This window comes from Stegostoma tigrinum, chromosome 10, assembly GCF_030684315.1.
Source record: "Stegostoma tigrinum isolate sSteTig4 chromosome 10, sSteTig4.hap1, whole genome shotgun sequence".
Classification (NCBI taxonomy): Eukaryota; Metazoa; Chordata; class Chondrichthyes; order Orectolobiformes; family Stegostomatidae; genus Stegostoma; species Stegostoma tigrinum.
The window spans coordinates 32,246,860-32,268,128 of record NC_081363.1 but is presented as its reverse complement, the minus strand read 5'-3'; the positions used below and the strand labels follow the sequence as shown (position 1 = coordinate 32,268,128).

The following is a 21,269-nucleotide window of genomic DNA, read 5'->3' as shown; positions in this document are numbered from 1 at the left end:
GTTTGGCAACAATTATGAAAGAAATAGATCATAAGCATGGACAACTGTGAGAATGTTGTAATTTTAAACATTTAAGATTTTTTTATTGTTTTCCAATCAGATATTGCTTGGTTGCTGTTTCGAAAATATAGTAATCATAACCGGAAGTTACGCACTCCCCACCTGTTTTGTATTTGTGTTTGATAGGTTTTGGGAAATTTCCCAGCTCGTCTTCTGCTTCGCTGATTATTATCGTAATTATATCAGGTCCGTTTGTTTATATATGGTTTTATATTATGCATATATTGATTTAGTTTAAAATTAAGTACAGTTATTACTGTGTTAGAGCTATTCCTGTAACAGGCCTAAACCCTTACTTTTACGGATAACTCGTGACAGGTTTGACTATTGACAGTTAAAATATTTGATTGTGAAATTAAGTGTGTATACGTAAGTTGCCTCTTGTTTATTGTTTGAGTTTATATTTAGAAGTATGAATGAAACCACAGCACAAAGCGAATTATACATATTAAAAAGTACGAACTTTTTGTTTACCTTTTTTAAGGATATTTATCTTTCAAAATAATTTTCAAATGTTGTCCGTATTTCATTTGATAAGCCATAGAAGTCTTATCTAACGCACGTGTATACATTAATTGGATTGATTTAATTTGGATTCATAGCCTAAAACCCAGTGTATCGACAATCTAGTTTACAGCTGCTGTTAAACAGGATCTGGAGCGTTCAGTCAAACTTTTCACACTAGATTTTCAAATGAGCAACAATGGTGAAAAGACAGCTATAAAAAAGCTTCAAGTAACGGAATCTGCTTTGCATTATGTTGTAATCAGAAGTCAATAATCTTTAGGAAGGCAAACAGCTTTGGAGAAAACGGACGATCATCAATGACAACTCCATTGTATTTACCTGAATGATTCAAATGCTCATCATGAATGTTAAATACTGCAGCTCACTTTCATTACAATGGTAAGTTTGTTGAATGACATAAACAAAGTACTGTAACACAAAGAGCTTTTCATATTTAAAAATAAAATCAAATGCATTTTACTCTTAAGGATTCTAATGGTAGATATCAAAATCTGGATTGTACCATAGTGGATGTAATAGGTTCATGCTTTCCAAATCTCTATACCACACTAAACAATAACTGAAAGTTTGTAATTTTTCTTTACAGTTCCTGGTTTTATTTGTAAGGATTATTCTTATTTTAAAACTAATGCCAGTGCAAAGAATGCAGATTAAAGTCCATATGCATTGCAGAACACCTCCGCTCAGTTCGCAAAAAACAACTGCACCTCCCAGTCGCAAACCATTTCCACTCCCCCTCCCATTCTCTAGATGACATGTCCATCATGGGCCTCCTGCACTGCCACAATGATGCCACCCGAAGGTTGCAGGAACAGCAACTCATATTCCGCCTGGGAACCCTGCAGCCATATGGTATCAATGTGGACTTCACCAGTTTCAAAATCTCCCCTTCCCCTACTGCATCCCTCAACCAGCCCAGTTCGTCCCCTCCCCCCACTGCACCATACAACCAGCCCAGCTCTTCCCCCCCCACCCACTGCATCCCAAAACCAGTCCAACCTGTCTCTGCCTCCCTAACCGGTTCTTCCTCTCACCCATCCCTTCCTCCCACCCCAAGCCGCACCCCCCGCTACCTACTAACCTCATCCCACCTCCTTGACCTGTCCGTCTTCCCTGGACTGACCTATCCCCTCCCTACCTCCCCACCTACACTCTCTCCACCTATCTTCTTTACTCTCCATCTTCGGTCCGCCTCCCCCTCTCTCCCTATTTATTCCAGTTCCCTCCCCCCATCCCCCTCTCTGATGAAGGGTCTAGGCCCGAAACGTCAGCTTTTGTGCTCCTGAGATGCTGCTTGGCCTGCTGTGTTCATCCAGCCTCACATTTTATTATCTTGGAATCTCCAGCATCTGCAGTTCCCATTATCTCTCTCTCCATATGCATGATGTTCATTTTCTTTTTACCATTTTGAACCTGCATAGGAAAATATTTTGAGTTCTACAATACAAAGTTGAGCTGCAGATTGCAGTGGGAGCCATTTTACAATGACATACAAGAGAGTGCTTGTGTTTTTTTTTCTTTCATTCATTCACAGGATGAGAGTGTTGCTGACTCGCCAGCATTTATTGCCTATCCCTAATTGTGCAGAAAATAACTAGGAGTCAATCAACTTGGTGTGGGTGTGGGTGTGGGTGTGGAGTGACATGTAGGCCGGAGCATGTAGTGATCCAGATTTTTCTTTTTCCTGACAATTGGCAATGAATTTATGATCGTTATTAGAACCTTATTCGGATTCAAATTCTACCATCTGCTGTGGCAGTATTTGAACTTTGGTTCCCAGAACATTAACGGGGTCTCTGGATTACCTAAGTCTTTGTTTTTATGTTTGCCTTTAAAATGTACACAAAAGCAAGGAAGCTGGGTGTGTATATTGTCTGTGGGACTGTTTCTGACAATTCAAGAAGTTGTGCTTCATACTTCCTTTGTGGAAATCCATTAGCCAATGCTGATGTTTTTGTGCTATAATAGATGAAGAACAATACCAAATTTTGAGAACAGTTGTCAAGTCGCCCAAGTTTTACACCTTTTGGTTACTCACTACTATTGTAATATCAAGTATCCGTATTGAAGTGAAATATGATTTTGGTAAGGTTATTTATTGGAAAAGAAATTTTTAAGTGTGCAAGTAAATGGAATTAATTTGCAGTTCGCACAAGAAAAAGGTGAACATTGCCGTCTGGGTAGGCTCCATTCAGGAAAGAAAAGAAGAATTATCTGCCTTTTCTTGATGCTTATGTGCCTGTCTTTGCTTTTATGTGGCTAGATTTAATACGGTGCATTTTGGATTTATGTTTGGGAAAGTTGAGCTTGATGGGGATCTGCTGTTCATTATTTTACTATTGATCTGTTGCCTTGCAGTAGATTAAGTGTAGCTAATTCTTTGACAAAGAAACTGACCAATTATTTAATGAATGTTACTTTAATTAAAAAGAAATTCAGTCATTCCATATATGCAATTTTATTCCTGATTTATTATTTTATGCTTATTACACTGAGAGATGTTAAGCTTTGAATATTGCAAGAGCCTTCTTTTGAACTGTATTGTTAGCATTTCTTATTTCCAGCTCAATGATTGTACAATCAGACTGCTGGAATTCTGTCAGAGTTAATCATTCTAGTTTCACAAAGAAACACTTTGACGTTCACAGCAACTCTTGCTTTACTCAATTCTACATAAGTGTATATGTGTAAAATGTAAATGACACTGGCGGCATCCAGACAAACACTTCAGTCTCTTGTACTAACTGTTCTTATGCCCTTTGAATGAGATCACATTCTAGTTATATTGTCCATGCGACAATAGACACCAGATTGAAACCTATAATGGTAGAAACTTGCAATGGAATCCTTGATTCCATTTACCATTGTTGGTTTCACGCTGCAGTAGTGAAAGTGACCCGTTGGCTTTGCGGCTGTATCAAGACTGAAGAAGTTCCGCACCGCCTGGAAAAAAGTACTATGTTTGCTTGGTATCCTCAGTCACAAATGTAAATCTCTACCACCAGTGTAGCTTGGATGCAGTGTGTACTATCTACAGATGCACTGCAGCAAGTCTAAAGCTTCTTCATCAGTATCTTTCAGTCCAGAACTCCCATATGCTAGAAGAACATGCAGCTAATGTGTAGGAACACTTTTTGAAGTGTTTCTACACCTCCCAAGTTTTCTTCTGAGAACAGGCTGTCCAAATTTTGCTGTTTCTTAATTGTCAATGGATCTTCCTACCTAATAACCTCACCTTATCCAATGGACTACACTAATTTAAGAAAGCACTCCACTTTCTGTTTCCATGGTGAAACATTGAGATAAGTAAGAAATGCTGCGATATTCATATTCCAAAAAAAACTCATTTTAAGAAATGGTTTATCTGAGCCTTTCTCTAAAATATGTATTTTAAATTTCATGACGTTCATGAACATATCCCCTCCCACTGTGTGTGAATGTCTGAGATTTAAAGTTGAATATTTCTCATTGCTTGGGAAAAGTTTTCGGAGATTTGTGGATTATTTGCTTGAGTAAAGAGTTTACAAAGCTCTGTTTTGGTCCTTTTTTTTCCAGGTTGCTTTCTTTTATTTTCTGATCAATTTGTTTAGAGATGTTATAACATGCCTATGGAGCAGGTGGGACCTGAACTCAGGGCACACCACTATTTTGCAAGAAGTCCCTGCGGGTTAAATTTTATAGCTTCATCATTTTGGATGCAATTATTATAAAGTAGAAGGAAATATTTGAAGTTGAACTTATTACTTGAATTAATCTTCCATGTGTTGCTTGGTTTCCTTTTAAAGTGACTTTAAGTCACAGTCAATCAATAATTAGTTTTCTTTTTGGAATTTAAAGTAAGGGAAAACGAGTTGAACTGACTAGTGCTAGAGATTTATTGAAAGCCATTCACTCAACAATTCGCCAATTATTTCATGAATCCCACCAGCTAAAATTCTCAAAATGATGCAAGCATTGCTTGTACCTATTGCCATTAATTCATGGGATATGGCTGCTACAGGTGAGGCCAGAATTTAATGCTAATCAATGGGTAAAATGGTGGTAAGTTGCTGTCTTGAACTGCTACAGTATGTGTGGCAAAAGTGCTATATGGTAGTTTTGGGGATTTACTCAGAATTAAGATTGGATGATTCATTTCTAAGTCAGGATGATGTGTGACATGAAAGTGAACTTCTTTCATGGAATGTGGACATCGCTGGTAGGGTGGGCATTTATTGCTCATCCAAATTACTCTTGAATTTAGCGGCATGCAAGGCCATTTCAGAGGACATTTGAGAATCAACCACATTGCTGTGGACCTGGAGTCAAAAATAGGCCAGAGCATATAAGGTTGGCAGATTTCCTGGGGGTTATTTGCAACAATCGATGATGGTAACAGTAACCATGAAACTGAGATGAGCTTTCAATTCCAGATTTATAACTGAATCCAAATTCCACCAGCTGATGTGTAGTTTGAATCTTATTCCCAGATAATTGGCTTAGGCCTCTGAATGTCCACTCATTCAGTGACATTGCTACTATCACCATCACCTCCAACGCTGCCTTTGACCTTCTAGATGGTAGGTATTATTATTTTACAAGTTGCCGTTGAAGAAAGCTTGCCAAAATTTTGCAGTGCATATGAGCCTGCTATGTCATTCACTAAAAGCATGGTTGATCTAATTACTCCATATTCCTGCCTACACTGATAACCTTTCACCTCTTTTGCTTATCAAGAATCTATCTGCCGTTACCTTAAAAATATTCAAAAACTCTTCTTCGACTGTCTTTTGATGAAGCGAGTTATAAACACACTCAATTCTGTTGTGAGGATAAATTTCTCTGTAGCCATTTAAGACATAGATACAGTCTTAATGACCTTTAATTCAATTTCTCTTGCTTTTTAAATTAACTTGTTCAGTTGTATTATGACATTGTTGATGCAGGTGGGACTTGAACCTGGTACTTCTGGCTCAAAAATAGGAACACTACCACTGCACTACAAGACCCCTCACAGTTCTCCTTCTCCCACAATGGGAAACATTCAGGATCTTCCATGTGTCGATCAAGTCTCATCTTACTCTTGTAAACTCCAGCAGGTATAAGTTTAGCCTGTCCAAACATTCATCCTAAGTCAAACTGTTTAATCCAGCTATTAGTTCAGTAAACCTTCTCCAAACTGCTTCCAACATATTTATATCCTTTCTTCACTAAAACGACCTGTACAAAGTACTCCAATGTGGTCTGCAGAACTGAAGCATAACCTCCCTACATTTGTATACAATTCACCTCATAAAAAGAAATGGCATTCTATAAACTTTCTTAGTTGTTTGTGTGCTTTGGTACTTCATGCACCATGTCACCCAGATCCAACCACAAGTGCACAGTTATGAAAAGTATTCAAGGTGAGAGACAAGGTATAATCAAGTGGACTTCTTTCACATTTTAATAGTTACTGAATCGTATAATGTTGCTAGTTATTAATGAATCACTGAGGATGCTGTGCCAAATGTCCATCTTCAACTGGGATAAAATCAGATATGAAAATATTATTTCTGTATTTGTACTTCCCATGCTCTCATTTGAATGCACTTTTTGTAAAATATTCTTTAAATTTTTTTGTGACTTGTCCATTGGTAAGGAACTCGTTATCATATGGTAAGCCCTTAGTAACTGCATCTGCAATGAATATTTCATGGTTTTAAATTATGATGGTTACTCACAGCAAGACATTTATAACTACTGTTGTACCTTGGATTATAATTTGTTCAGAAATTTATTTTCTTTTCTTTTGAGAAGTGGTGTAGACTTTTCAAAGCTTTTTTATTAAAGAAAAAATTGAAATTCATTTTCTTGAGTTTGTTTATGGTAAACTTTTTTTTTAGTTACAATGGATATTTTGTACTGACAATTTATCTTTTATTCTTTCTTCAGATGGACCCGTCTCCTCAATCCTACATGCTTGCTAATCTGACTCATCCACATTCTGAGCAGTTACTGCAAGGATTGAATCTTCTTCGGCAGCATCGTGAGCTCTGTGATATCGTCCTCAGGGTTGGTGATGTCAAGATCCATGCCCATAAGGTGGTGCTGGCAAGCATCAGCCCATACTTCAAAGCCATGTTTACTGGGAATCTTTCAGAAAATGAAAACTCTGAGGTTGAGTTCCAGTGTATTGACGAAACTGCTTTGCAGGCCATTGTAGAATATGCATATACAGGAACCATATTCATTTCACAAGATACAGTGGAATCTTTACTACCAGCTGCAAATTTACTTCAAATTAAGCTAGTATTGAAGGAATGTTGTACATTCCTTGAAAGCCAGCTTGATCCTGGTAACTGCATTGGCATTTCCCGATTTGCTGAAACTTATGGTTGCCATGACTTGTACCTTGCTGCCAACAAATATATTTGTCAGAATTTTGAAGAGGTATGTCAGACAGAGGAGTTCTTTGAACTGAATCACACTGAATTAGATGAAATAATTTCAAATGACTGTCTGAATGTTGTGACTGAGGAGTCTGTTTTTTATGCTTTGGAGACGTGGATTAAATATGATGTACAAGAAAGACAAAAATATCTGGCACAGCTGTTGCACTGTGTGCGATTGCCATTGCTAAGTGTGAAGTTTTTAACAAGACTATATGAAGCAAACCAGTTAATTCGTGATGAGCATACCTGCAAGCACCTTCTAAATGAAGCACTTAAGTATCATTTTATGCCAGAGCACAGATTTTCTCATCATACTGAGTTATCAACACGGCCACGTTGTGCTCCCAAAGTACTGTGTGCTGTTGGTGGAAAAACTGGACTGTTTGCTACATTAGACAGGTAAGATGCTCAAGTAAGGTAGAAATGAACACTGCCTGTTTTTTATTGATACTGAATGTAGAAAACATTACTCATTTTATTTGTATATGTTGTTTTGATGGATGTGCATTTATAATTTAATTTATAATTGAGTATTGAATGTAATAAAAACATTCCACTTTATGTAGTGTTTCCATCTACTAAGTCATTGGTTGAATGCAGCAGATTTTATTTATTATTACACAATTATATGCTTAGACGTGGACTTCAGAGGTTAAATAAGGCAGCTCACTGCAAACTTCTTGAGCAACTAGGGATGAGCAATAAATGGTGACCAGCCAGTGACATCTATGTCCCATGAGTGATTATTTTTTTAAAAAACTGCTGTATAAGAATGGTTACACGACATAAGCAGTGAAACGCATTTGCCATTCCTTCCTTCATTGTTTTTAAATGATTTGACTCTAATGCATTATTTTGTGCTACATTTGGAAGCTCTCTGTATCTACTATAGACTTATTTCAATTTTCCTGTGTTAAGTACAAGTATGACGTGTCTATGATATAAAAAGATGACCAGACAGCCCAGTTCATTATATTGACCTGGTAAGGTTGATCATTTCATTTTCTCTTTTTCAAATATACTAAGAAATATAAAGAATCCCTGATTGTTACACATTTTTATATCAAATTAGGACTTTTTAAAAAGTCCTAATTTCAGGGCTCCAAGATTAATAGATGGCAGTCAGACTAACTGAGTAGCTTTTTCAAACATGATTGGCAAAACACTTTCCTTCTGTACTCTGTGAAGTGCTCCTATGCTTCATGAAATATAGTCTTTGAAGATTGTTATTTTGCTTCAGAGTGATGTTTGACTCTGACTCTGGCATTTTTACAATGTTTGATAGTATTGATGCAACCGAAAAGCTGTCTTGTATTGATGCTGCACTTGCACCCATTACTACAGTTAGGACACTTAGACATTCAGCTGACCAGAAAATTTATAAGGTGCTTCTACTTAAATGTATCTGGTCACTGAAACAGGATTGTTCTTCTTTTTGAATAAAACTACTTTTGTTTGCTATTTAGAACAACAAAATGTTAACGAATGGAAGGTATAATCATGGAAGTGAATTACTTTTTCATAAGGCTGAGAAATAGCTCGAGGTTCATAAACAACTAATTTAGTATCTGACATGTAAACAAAATGTGCTGTTGCCAGCAGCAAGTATTGAAATTAACACTGGGGCAGTCATTTTTATCAAATCTTGCACAAACATGGAGCTGTAATTTATTTTAGTATATGCGTAAATCTGATATCTGGAATGTTGTAATTTACCATCTGCTGGCTGTCGTCTTTTAAATGCAGTTGTTCAGTACCTATTCTTTTGAGTAAACATTACACTTGTTAGAATTTCTTAAGTATTTGATTTATTAGATCAATAAAGACAGGTTTCTTTTATTAAGCAATTTTTTTTTAGCAAATCAATCTTTAGTCCTATTGTATCTTTTGCAAGCGGACACATCAAAAGATTCAAAGTGTACTGAATGTAACATCAACTGCTGATAATTTAACTTATTTTAGGACTATTTTCAAAATCTAGTCATTGTCTTCTGTGAAAAGATTGCTTGTTTAATCATAACTTTAAAATGATTCTGGAAAGGCAACATCCTATTAGCCTAGGCATTATTATTTATTGGAAATTTCAAGTCCCGATCTTCAGCAGTTTGAGTATTTAACAGCAGTGCTACAAAACACATCACTAAAACACATTTAGGAGATTTCAGGACTGATGTTCAAAAGGTTGATTTAAAGCAGTAGGTTTTAAAATGTGCTCTAAAGGCTTTATTCTTGAAGGAAAATATAGGACCAGGAAGCCATTGCAAATAATCCCACTACACTACTGGACAATAATGGAGAGACATTATAGGAGAAAATACTACTGACCCACCACAATCACCTGCAGGCAGATGCAGAAGGACAGTGAGAGGTTTACCTTTGTTTACGCAAGGTTTTTGTTGTGACTGTGGATGCAGAGTCTTCCATCTTTTCAATTTCTTTGGCCTTTTAATCTGTTTAAAGGAAAATACTGCAGATCTGAAATGAGAACCAAGTCCTGTAGAAATAATAGAAGTATACGTACTGTAGAAGTACGTATAGTAGTATCTGTGGAGTAGTAAACAATTAACATTGAGTCCAAATCTGAGCAAGGGTCATCAAAACGGAAGCATTAACTCTGTTTCTCTCTCCACAGATGCTATCTTAGCTGCTGAGTTGCTCCAGGACTGTCTGCTTTATTGCTTTGGTCCATGCTGTATTCCGGGCCTAAGCATTGAGATGCAGGTGAAGTAAAGGATAGATGGTTATAGTGAAGGAGCTGCTGCACCCACTATTAATATAGTGTTAAGCACCTTGGAAGGGCATCCATTTATCCTGAGACCTGTTTGCAAAATCTTGTGGCAGGAGTCATGCCAACCATTCTTGATGAACAGGTTAAGTACAAGTAAAAGGCCAAAGCGAGGGGTCCAAGTGGAGGAAGAGTGTTGGAGGCAGGTAAAGAGGTCTGAGATGTAGAGAGGACTCTTGCCCAAAGAAATGGGCACAGAGGCAAAAGCTGTGGCAGCAAAAGAAGAGTTCAACATGAAGTTGTGCCCAAAATACGCTAATGGATGGGGACCTTTTTTTTAAATTCCTATCCTAATACCCGCTTTGACTTTTTTTTTGTCTTTTTACTTTTCTGCGACGTGTTTTAAGATATTTTCCTATTTTTAAAAGCAATTATGCAAATGTTGCTGCAAGCTACACCCTGTTATAAACGGATTAATATTTAATCTGTCATTTTTCTTTCTCCATTTCTGCTACAGTGTGGAGATGTACTTCCCGCAGACAGACTCCTGGACAGGTCTGGCACCGCTTAGTAGTCCACGCTATGAATGTGGAGTTGCTGTTGTCGATCAGAAGCTTTATGTAGTTGGAGGAATTGCAACCCACATTCAGCAAGGCATTAATTATCGGAAACATGAGAATTTGGTAGAAGGTTGGAATCCGGAGACAAACAAATGGACAACTGTAGAAAGAATGAACGAGTGTCGAAGCACTCTTGGAGTGGCCGTATTAGCTGGTGAACTGTATGCATTAGGTGGTTATGATGGGGAAAACTATTTGCAATCTGTGGAGAAATACATTCCTAAAATCAAAAAGTGGCAGCCAGTTGCACCTATGGGAAAAAGTCGAAGCTGTTTTGCAGCTGCAGTTTTAGATGGAATGATATATGCTATAGGTGGATATGGCCCTGCTCACATGAACAGGTAATTCAGTATAATATTTATCGCATAGGATACAATGGTTTAAATGTCTATAAAGTTATGTTACCTTACTTCACATATATTAAAATGATTTGTATTTGAGTATTGCTGATAACGATCATTTTGTCCATGTTTCATCTTGTGCTGATTAAGATAATTGTAAGAATATCAATTTTAGGGAGAAACCAACATCTGTACTGTACAAGAAGAGATTGCTCATTGGCAGTATAATGTGGTCAAGGTGTTGCCATTGAGAATGTATCCATTAATGCTGATTTATAGATAAGTGATAACACAAAGCCTAAATGTTAAATCAGACAGGTCTGTCCTTTACGTCTGTCAGAATTGGGCCCTGTTTTAAAATATGTAGGTACCAGTATGTGCAATGTACACTTGTTCTACCAGAGTTTACTATTAACTGGTTAGGAGGGGGAGGCTTGGGAGTGAACATGAATGTTTCGTCCTTGAATGCTGCAGCTACGGATGAAAGATTATATTTAATTTGATCTATTTGTGGAAGAATGAAAGATTATACTTTTTAACTGCAAGCTCTTTCTTATTTAGATCAATGCTGATTTATATTTCTGTTCTTGAAACTTTCCAAAATTAAAGTTACATCTTTCTTGTTGGCTTAAATTTCCTAAAAGAATTTATGCCTCTTGTTTAAGCATTTAAGCATCATGTTTTGCGTATAGAGTATTCATACATTGCCCTTTATGCTTTAAGGAATAACAACATTGCTGGCGAGGCCAACACTTATTGTCAATCCATAGTTGCCTTGAGAAGGTGGCAGTGAAGTATCTTGTTGAACTGCTGCAGTTCACACGGTGTAGGTATACATTATGCTGTTGCGAAGTCAAAGTCCTGTAACTCCTTTCCCAACAGCAAAGGAACAATTATATAGTTCCAACTCCGCATGGTGTGAGACTTGGTACTTCCCACACTTGCCTTTCTCCTTGCTCGTTTGGAAGTTGCTTTCAAAGCACCGTTGGTGAGTGGCGCACTTATGGTGGAGGGAATGAATGTTTAAGGTACTGGATGGGGTGGAAATCAAATTGACTGCTTTGACTTGGATGCTGTTTGACCTCTTGCATGTTGTTGGAGCTACATTAATTCAAGCAAGTGGGGAGCATTTCTCACACACTTGTCTTGAAGATGGTAAACAGATTTTGCAGAGGTTGGAAGGTGAGTTACGTGCTGCAGAATTTCAAATTTCTTACCTGCTGTTGTAGCCACAGTGTTTAAGTGGCTGGTCAAGTTCATTTACTTTTGGCCAATGGTAATCCCCAGAATGTTGACAAGGAGCAATTGAAGATAACAGCATTACATGTCAAAAGAGGATGATTAGAAACTCTCATTAAATGTATCATTTGCTGGTATGTTTTATGGCATAAATGTTTTGTTATTTGCAACCCAACCCTTCACATGGCAATGTTGATGTTAGAAATCCAGGTCTCTCTTAAGAGAACAGACCCAGAGTTGAATTAAGAGCGGGTGATGCTCAAATAACTTTGTATTTAAGTACTGGGTTCTTTCCCAATAAGGACTGGACTTACGGACAGGAATCAGAGTGGAAGGGAAAGATAGAAACCAGTGTTTATGCTAAATTTTTGTTGTACAACAACCTTTTTTTTAAACAGATGTTTTTGAAAGTGTTTTGCTGTCTATTTAACGTAAGGATCTTGGTGTATCGTACAGGAAGCACGACGTTCTGCAAGTTCCGCTTCAAATTGTATACCATCCTGACCTGGAATTGTCTCTGTTCTGTTACTGTAACTGGGCCAGTCTTTGAACTCCTTTCCAGCATTGTGGTATACCTACACCACATGGACAACAGTAGTTCAAGAAAATGGCTCACTACTGATTTTCAAGAGCAATTATGAGTGGGATAAATGCTGGCCTGCTAGGAGTGTCCACGTGATGTGAATAAAAATGTACTTTTTTGTGACACTAAAACGATACAACTCAGGAAAATCCTGATATGATCTCTGACCTCCTGAATTCGTTATTTTTAGCCAAGATATGTTGGACACTAAACTTAATTCTGGTGTAAGAGAGGAGGAAAAGATATGATCAGGTTCTCCTGTTTGTTTGCTATCTCATGACCCATTGTCTTGCTCCAGAAACAATAAGAATTGTCTGATTTAACCTCCTTCTCTGTTTTTACTTTTACTTTACTTTCTTTCGGAAAAACAGCGTGGAGCGTTATGATCCAAGCAAAGATTCCTGGGAAATGGTTGCTCCAATGGCTGATAAAAGAATTAACTTTGGTGTTGGTTCTATGCTTGGATTCATCTTTGTTGTTGGTGGACACAATGGTGTGTCGCACTTACAAAGTGTTGAGAGGTATGAACCCCATCAAAATCAGTGGACGTTATGCAGGCCGATGAGTGATCCCAGAACAGGTAAATGGTCACAGGTGGTCTTGTGATGTGATGTTTCATTTTGCAAAACAAAAATTGAATATGCATTTTTTCTTCATTTTTGATATATGGTTTAACTTGTTACAGTTGTGAGACAGTCATAGAATGGTTACTACATAGGGGACCTTACATCCACATCAGTTCTTAGCACAATCAATTCCAATTCCAATTCCAATTGACTACAATTTTTCCCTCTTTAGTTGTGACCCTGTAAATTTACTTCTGCTTATGCTATACCTTTTTGAAAGCCATGATTGAATTGGCCTTCTGTGCGCTCTCAGCTGGTGCAATCAGATTCACTGCATGAAGGGTCTAGGCCCGAAACGTCAGCTTTTGTGCTCCTGAGATGCTGCTTGGCCTGCTGTGTTCATCCAGCCTCACATTTTATTATCTCAGATTCACTGCATGTTTGTCCTCTTTATTAATAACCTTTAAATGAGTGTCCTCTTCTTTTCTGTTATATTTTAAATGAGTGCACTCCATTTCTCTATCCATGAGAGGATCAGAAGTCACAAAATACCAGGTTACAGTCCAACAGGTTTATTTGAAATTACAAGTTTTCGGAGCACTGCTCCTTCCTCAAGTGAAGTGGTATCCATGAGAGGCAACAGTTTCTGTCTATTTATTTACTTTGGCCCCCTTGTGATTTTGAACATCTTGCTATCAAGTTTCCCTCCTAACTTTTTTTCTCTTCTTAGTTACCTACACAACTGAAGTACTACGTCTCTGGAATCATTCTTCTAAACCTTTTCTGCATGCTCTCTGGTGCTTTCACATCGTACTTAAAATGTGCTGCCTAGAATTGAGCACAGTGAAGCCAAAACAATGTTTTTATGAAGTTTCTTCGTAATTTCCTTGCTTTTGTACTCTGTGCCTCTAATTTCTAGTTCAGTATCTCAACTATTTCTCTAATCATTTACTCAACCTACCCTGCCACCATCAACAATTTGAGCATGTATGGAAGTATATGTTTCCCTGCACGCCTGTTAGAACTGTACTTTTTAAAAATATTCTCATTGTTTCAGTTCATGCATCTCTGTATTAAATTTCATCTGTCACTTATTTGCCCATTCCATCAAACTGCATCCTCTTGAAATCTATCATTATCCTCTCAAAAGTTCAGAACACTGACTTTTTTTGCATAATCTGCAACTTTTGAAATTGTACAGTGTACACCAAGCTTCTTACAAGATTCAAAACTTTTTCTGATTTAATAACTCTTGACCACTACTGTTTCCTGTTGCACAGTCAATGTATCTATGCTACTACTTTCTCTGTTATTTCTATGAACGCCAATATGTGATGTAGTGCTTTTATCAAATACCTTTAGAAAGTCCTCATCAACCATTTCTATTACCTTCTCAAAAAGCTTAATGGGATCAGCATTTTTCTGTGACATTCTGTAATTTTCCTGGAACAAAATCATCTTAATTAATCCAGATTTTTGTCTTGGAGACTGTGAAATTTGCCCAAATAATTGTTTGTAAAATCTTATCTACCACTGAGATTAATCTGCTTTTGCCTGAAGTTGCTGCGTTCATCTTTGCACAATTCCGTTGAATGAAGGTGTAACATTTCAAGTTCTCCAGTCCGCTGACATCACTCCTGTATCTATGGGGTACTGAAAAACTTATAGCTAGTATCCTGCAATTTGTATCCTTACGTTTCTGTCCTGATGTATCCCAGCCACTTCTCTTGATTTCACAACTTTGAGAGTAAGACAGCCTTTCTTATACAACCTCTCTTACAAATTTCACTCAAATTAAAGCGCTCTTCCTCGTATTAGATATTTTTGCTCTAGATTATTCCTTGTCCTTTCCTAAACTAACCTGAAGTATGTGGTGCTTTTATCACTGTTCCGTAAATGTTTTCATACTGAGACCTGACCTGCTTGATCCACTTCATTGTCCACACCAAATCCAGCATGCCTTCTAGCTTCTCCAGCCAGAATCATCCTAATCCAGAAAATACTTCAAACACAATTCATAAACTCTTTCCTGCCTTCCCCTCCCACCATCTTTTCCTTATATAATGCCAGACTCTAATCAAAGGTTCTTGCCACTATTTCATAACTCTAACTTCCATGCACATCACTTACATGCACGATATTTGTTTATTTTTCCATGTTCTATGGAGTTTTCATCAAAGGACTTCTTTCCTCCCCCTTTCCATGACAGGAGTTGGTGCGGCTATCGTAGACAACTACCTCTATGTGGTGGGAGGTCACTCAGGATCATCATACCTGAACATGGTGCAGAGGTACGACCCAGCCTTAGATACCTGGTCAGATTTTGCTGGTATGTTATCATGTCGATGCAACTTTGGGCTGACTGCATTTTGATAGTTGATTTGACTACGAAGGATATACTGAGGTAATTATCCCTGCATGACAAGATGACCAATTGTACTGAGACTGCAGCCCCACAATTTGTTGAGTTTTACGAACTTTGGCTGCTTCTGTTGGTTTTTACTGTGCAGAGTTTTCATGTTTTCAATTGAATTCATTATATTTGTACCTACATGTGGGGAAGAAACACTGATGCCTGGAACAGCCAGGGCTAACCGAAGCTCTAGCTTTTCCACCTTATAAACATTCCCCTCCATGTCAACTAGCTGTTACCTCCATACTTCCTTGTTTTAATCAGAAAGGATCACACATTCAAAACCAGTAATCAATCCATTGTATGTATGCAACTTGACGAGTCCATGTCTATTTTTGTGATACGTTGATTGCATTTATCGTGTTCTATTTGATATCAGTGCTTTACACTATGAAAATTTGTACTTAAGGGCTGCATACCTGTAACTCAATTTTTGACTACGGTACAACTACCCACTGTGTGCTTGCTTGTATTGTATAATGTGATTTATGTAATTAGTAGGGTTGTAATCATCAGCTGATAGTAATATGTAACTTGCTATAAACATTTGCATATGATTGTTCCTTTGACAATCTTCCAACTGAACCATAATGAGATCACCTGTTAATATTTGATCTGTTATTTGAAGGAACTAAAGGGAAATGTATATTTTAAAAAGGGATCTTAATTGGGTTATGAAGTTGCAATTGGTACTTTCATATCTTGATAATGAGTTTATGAAGTTCTGAACATGGTTACAAGCCTGTATTCACAGGACAAAGCATAGGAACAGTTTCTGGTCAAGGTAGTTACTTAATGGACTGTTGAGTACGGATTTCAATGAATATTTTATTTGGCCATTTTATTTGGCTCTAATGAGCAGGTTTTGGATTTGTTATTGTGATCCTTTGTAATATTCTACAGCTGCTGTTGAGGGAGAATAATTAGATTTAGCAACTGGTGCTATCCTAGGATTCAGGACCCCACAGATAATGCATATATTTATTTTGTAATATGTCAGTTCACAAATTATTTTGAATATTTTTATCCAATGATTTTATGAGTAAGTCTCTGAACAATCAAATCTAAATAGAAGGAATAATTTATAGCTATCTTTTAATCAATCTGTTCACAAACAGTATGATACATCTCTGGAACAGGTGTGATTTGAACCCAGACCTTCTGGCCCAGAGGCACAAACACTATTACTGTGCCACAAGAGCCCTATAAAAAGTTTATATATATATGATATTTTTAAAGACCCTGATCTTTGTGAATAAACTCAAATTGAAGTGATTAATATTGTAAAGGTGAATTAATAGTTCAGCTGTTCATTGTCATCTGCTTTTCATCTGTGATTTTCCCACTACCATTGTGTGCGGACATGTTTGTTAACTAACTTTGGTTGCCAAAATTTATGTTGACTGCTAAGTTACCTTTTTTATACAATTTCAATGTCACTTTCTGTTCTCGTCGCAAAGCTGCAGTATCTTGTAGGAAAGACTTTTGTTCAGAATGTACTTTTTAAGCTGATGTGCAGATAGTCATTTAAGTATGTGATGCAAGAACAGCTATATGCACTAACTGAGGTTTGAAAAGTCCTAACAGAGGGAGCACACTTAGAATTGACTGGTTCTCCCAATGGATTTTAAATAACCAAACTGATTTGGTGAGGGACATCAATGTAGTGATTTTTTTTTATTATAGATCCTTGTGAATACAAAGTGCACATGTTAAAACATCACAACTATCTTCATAGAATACTGCAGTTTTTTTCTGTACTCGTGCAAAGAATTTACATAATTTTGGCAGATGTTTAATTATAGCTACAGTTGGTGTTTTCACTGGATCAGCAATGTTTGTATACAAGGTAAGTCATATATTTTTAGTTTTGATTGGAGAAACCACTGGTTTTTGAGACTACATGTCTGTGTACATACATTAGTGTTTCAGGTCTAATTGAATCATCACACTTGTTAATTTCTAACTTTACCCTTTGGAAGTTTCTAGAATTCGAGAGTATGAAGGCTTCAAATGTTTGCTAGTATTTTGAATAAAATGGTGCAATAACATTTTTATATGGCTTTTTTATTAGATATAATTTATACTTGTGTAAATGAAAGGATAGGTTGATTTATGGAACTGCCGTTGTGCTCTGTAAATATAGTAAAGAGTGTATAGTAAAATTTACACTTGCACTGTTCCTTGTGTAGATATTGTCCCCACATCCTTCCAAATACAAATAGAACAAGATGATATGCATTTTGTTCCACAAATTATACATAACTATAGTAAATAAACTTGCAAAGTCCACTAAAACGAACATAGTCCGAGACTTAGCAACCTGCATATGGTGCTGGTTTGGTAGCACAAGTGTTACTTTTGATGACAGTGGCAGGTGTCATAGCAATAATTACTGTCAGTCCTTTAAAATTTTAAACATAACTGGCCAATCTAACCAGGAGTTTTTAAAATACACATTTTAAAAAATTATTATACACTCAAATGAAAGTGTAAATACAATTGTAATTTTAAATTATGGCTCCTTGCTCTACAGTACAAAAATAGTTAGGAGTGTTTGTTTACTTTTTTCTTACATATTACGTAGTTCTCAAATTCAAACATCTGACATGTCAAATATGTCATACTTATATTTTTCTGGATAGTTTAAAAGATCTAACTTTATCATTTACCTTCTGGTGTAGATTTCTGACGAGTTGATTTACAAAGTTGGAGAATTAGTTCCACAGACAGCCTGTTAGTATGGGCAAAGCAACCTTTTTTTGCTGGACTCTTGATTCTCCAATGTCTAAACATGGCTTTTTTTTTCCACAAGAATAGAGAATTTTGCTGGCATCATACTCTTCTGAATTATCCAGTCAGGTAGACAAATTTCAGTAGCTGATAAATTGATTGCAAGTGGGGGAAATAAAAGAGGAGCATTTACTAAAAGGACATAGGTGCACTAACACACAGACTTGTTTTCAGTTTCGAAAATGCGTTCGTGCAGTCAGTTCAGATGTAATACTTTAAAATATGCATACATTGGTCATAACCTGAAAATTAATCTAGAATTTCTACTTCTCAATCATTTGTCATCAAGATTGTCCTGTGTCCTGCTCTCTGACATTTTAATGCAAAGAGTAAGTATTTTCCTTTTGACCAGTGGTCTATGAGACATTTTGGATTGTACAACTTTAATAATATACCAGTAGATTGGTTTTTAATGTTTCTATATACTGTGTTTCCTCCACTTTTGAAAAAAACTTTTTTGCTGTGGAAAAGTATGGATGTATTGCTAATGAACCCATGTCTTGGATGAATATTATTTCTGTACTCTTCATTTGTGGGATGATTGTATTCAGGCAAACTATAAAACAATTTATGCTTTGTTGATTGCTTAGTGGAGTAATCAATATGTAATTGCAATTGTTTTGTTTTTAAGATTACTGGAACGGAGGATGAGAACTTGGATAGTTTAGCTCTTATAGTTTACCACCATATCCAAATTCAATCCATTCACTTAATTATCAAGTTTATGAAAATAATGACACACCTAATCTTATTCTCACAACTGTTTGTGAGATTAACTGGGTGGAGTCATTTGCAGTAATTGCAACTTTTTAAAATTGAAAGCTTTGAATTTTAATGAATGGCCGAAAAAAAAACCTCAGTTTATAATATAACATTGCCATCTGCGTAATAGGGAAAGTTCACAAATACAAGTGAATTATAAATTGTAAAAGGGACATAGGCTTAGCTATTGTCATGTTAGCTTGCCTTAAAATTGAACACTGATAGAACTGGATTTTTTTTCATAAATGCCTTACACGCAATGCTATCCTCTAAAACCCGATTAGTTTGTGTTTTTCTGAAAATGCTGAATCTTTGCAAATGAGCAGCAAGATTAAAAAACCTAATATTTATACTTTGACTCATGAGGGAATGATGATTGTAAATGGTTAAATGTTAGAATATGTTTGTGTGTATAGTTATGCTCTGTGCCTGCAAATGGCAGGAAATTTTCGTTTACAGTTTGACAAATGTCTTGCCTGTTTATTGAACAAAAGTGCAAAGGACTGTTTCACATTATTATTTCAGCTGAACTTTTTTAAAGGTTTCAAGTGCTTTCATGTGGTACAGTATGTCACTGTTATTACAATATTTCATTGTGGATTTGCTAAATAAATATTTCTTAAAGAATTCTAAGTGTGTTCTCATTTTTCTTCCTTTTCACTTAGATTAGTACCATTTAATACTTGATATTAATTTTTAAATAATTTAGTTTGTGACGACTAAAATGAAGAGTTGCATTCAAATATGGGTGGCACGTTCATAGTAGAGGATAAAACTAATAAGCTTTGAGTAGATTATTACTGGCATACCACTATTTCAAACTTGTCAGAATATTTTAGGAGAGTGCCCGTGTTAGGGATTTTAGAACCAGTTCAACAACATCGCTGATTTAATAATGTGAAACATCCTACCACCATATTGCTCCTTGATACTGTACAAAAATCCAGATGCACACTGACAACAATGACATCTATTTCTACCTCACCAAAGCCTAACTTTATCCCTCCACTGCTGCTGTGCTGTCAGACTGCTTATTCAGCATTCAGTTTTCAACAGTCTTGAGGTGAGATGTGGGCATTACCGAAAAGGCAATGTTTTATTGGCCATTTCTAATTGTCCCAGAGAAAGTGGAGGTGAGCCTTCTATTCTGGAACACCTTCCCCAACAACTGTAGGGGTTCATGATTTTAATTCAGCAATAATGTAGAGGAGAATTTTCCAGGTGCTGGTAGAGCAGTGTATCTGCTGCTCTTGTGCTAGAGGTTACAAGTTTGGAAAGTCTTTTGTAGTCCGTACATATGGTCGCAAGTCTATACTGGTGCCAGTGTAACAAGGCATTGACAGTTAATATGTCACACGGATGGCATACTGCTACATTGATCACGTTCCCCTTGGGTGGATCTGGAATTCCTACAGAACGCTACTCTAACACGTTGGAAAGCTCACATTTTCCATTTCAATAGTAGTTTTCCAAATTGTTTGTTTAGACTGTTGTGAAAGTGTGACATTCTTTTGTGTTTTTACATCTTTGCCTAATTTGATTTTCTTTTTGAAAATGAAATCTCTTGCTTTTCATCTTCCTAAAATTTCAAATACCTTACTTTGGAAAGCTAGGGATAAGAATTCAACCAGAATACGACAACACTATCATTGCATCAGGCATTCATGAAATTGCTGAGATAGAAACCATGTGGGACCTACTGACTGACATGGAGACTAAGATTATTGTTTAACACAAGAGTCACAATGTGATGCTGAAACAGTGTATCCTTCCTTTTGCTTGATACATTTGTTAAAGATAATTGCTACCAAGAGTGTGTTTTGAGGTTTCTTTCCACCTGCACCCCCCCCCCCCCCAACCACCCACCGCCAGTTCCAGTTCACCCACCCACCCTTGCAGAAGCTATGCATTTTCACATTATCTTTTTCAACCCCAGGAGACATTGCATAGTCTTTATCACTCTGGGTGGCTCGAGGGTTAGCACTGCTGCCTCACAGCGCCAGGGACCCAGGTTTGATTCCACCCTTGGGCGATTGTCTGTGTGGAGGTTGCACATTCTCCCTGTGTCTGTGTGTGGGTATCCTCCATGTACTCCGGTTTCCTCCCACAGCCCAAATATGTGCAGGTTAGGTGGACTGGCCATGCTCAATTGCCTGTAGTATTCAGAGATGTGTAGCTTAGATGGGTCTGGGTGGGATGCTCCAAGATTCAGTGTGGACTTGTTGG

General features: G+C 37.0%; 1 protein-coding gene across 3 annotated transcripts; it reads left to right on the top strand.

Moving 5' to 3' along the window:
* Positions 1-146: 146 nt before the first annotated feature.
* LOC125455620 (kelch-like protein 28) lies at positions 147-19,670 on the top strand. Of its 3 annotated transcripts, none has more exons than XM_048537824.2 (6): positions 160-246; positions 848-966; positions 6,502-7,400; positions 10,244-10,687; positions 12,881-13,089; positions 15,285-19,670. In XM_048537824.2, the coding sequence occupies exons 2-6, from the start codon at positions 964-966 to the stop codon at positions 15,446-15,448; spliced, it is 1,719 nt and encodes a 572-aa protein (XP_048393781.1). In that variant the 5' UTR covers positions 160-246; positions 848-963; the 3' UTR covers positions 15,449-19,670. The 3 variants fall into 3 exon arrangements, with proteins under 3 accessions (XP_048393782.1, XP_048393781.1, XP_048393780.1); XM_048537823.2 differs by having other exon boundaries at positions 165-246; positions 691-966; XM_048537825.2 differs by lacking the exon at positions 848-966 and having other exon boundaries at positions 147-246.
* Positions 19,671-21,269: the final 1,599 nt, after the last annotated feature.

Bases quoted from the DNA above. Each gene is read 5' to 3' on its own strand.
- LOC125455620 (XM_048537824.2), top strand. The intron at 7,401-10,243 runs GTAAGATGCTCA...TTTCTGCTACAG, and splicing joins CTGTTTGCTACATTAGACAG to TGTGGAGATGTACTTCCCGC. The intron at 13,090-15,284 runs GTAAATGGTCAC...TTTCCATGACAG, and splicing joins GATGAGTGATCCCAGAACAG to GAGTTGGTGCGGCTATCGTA.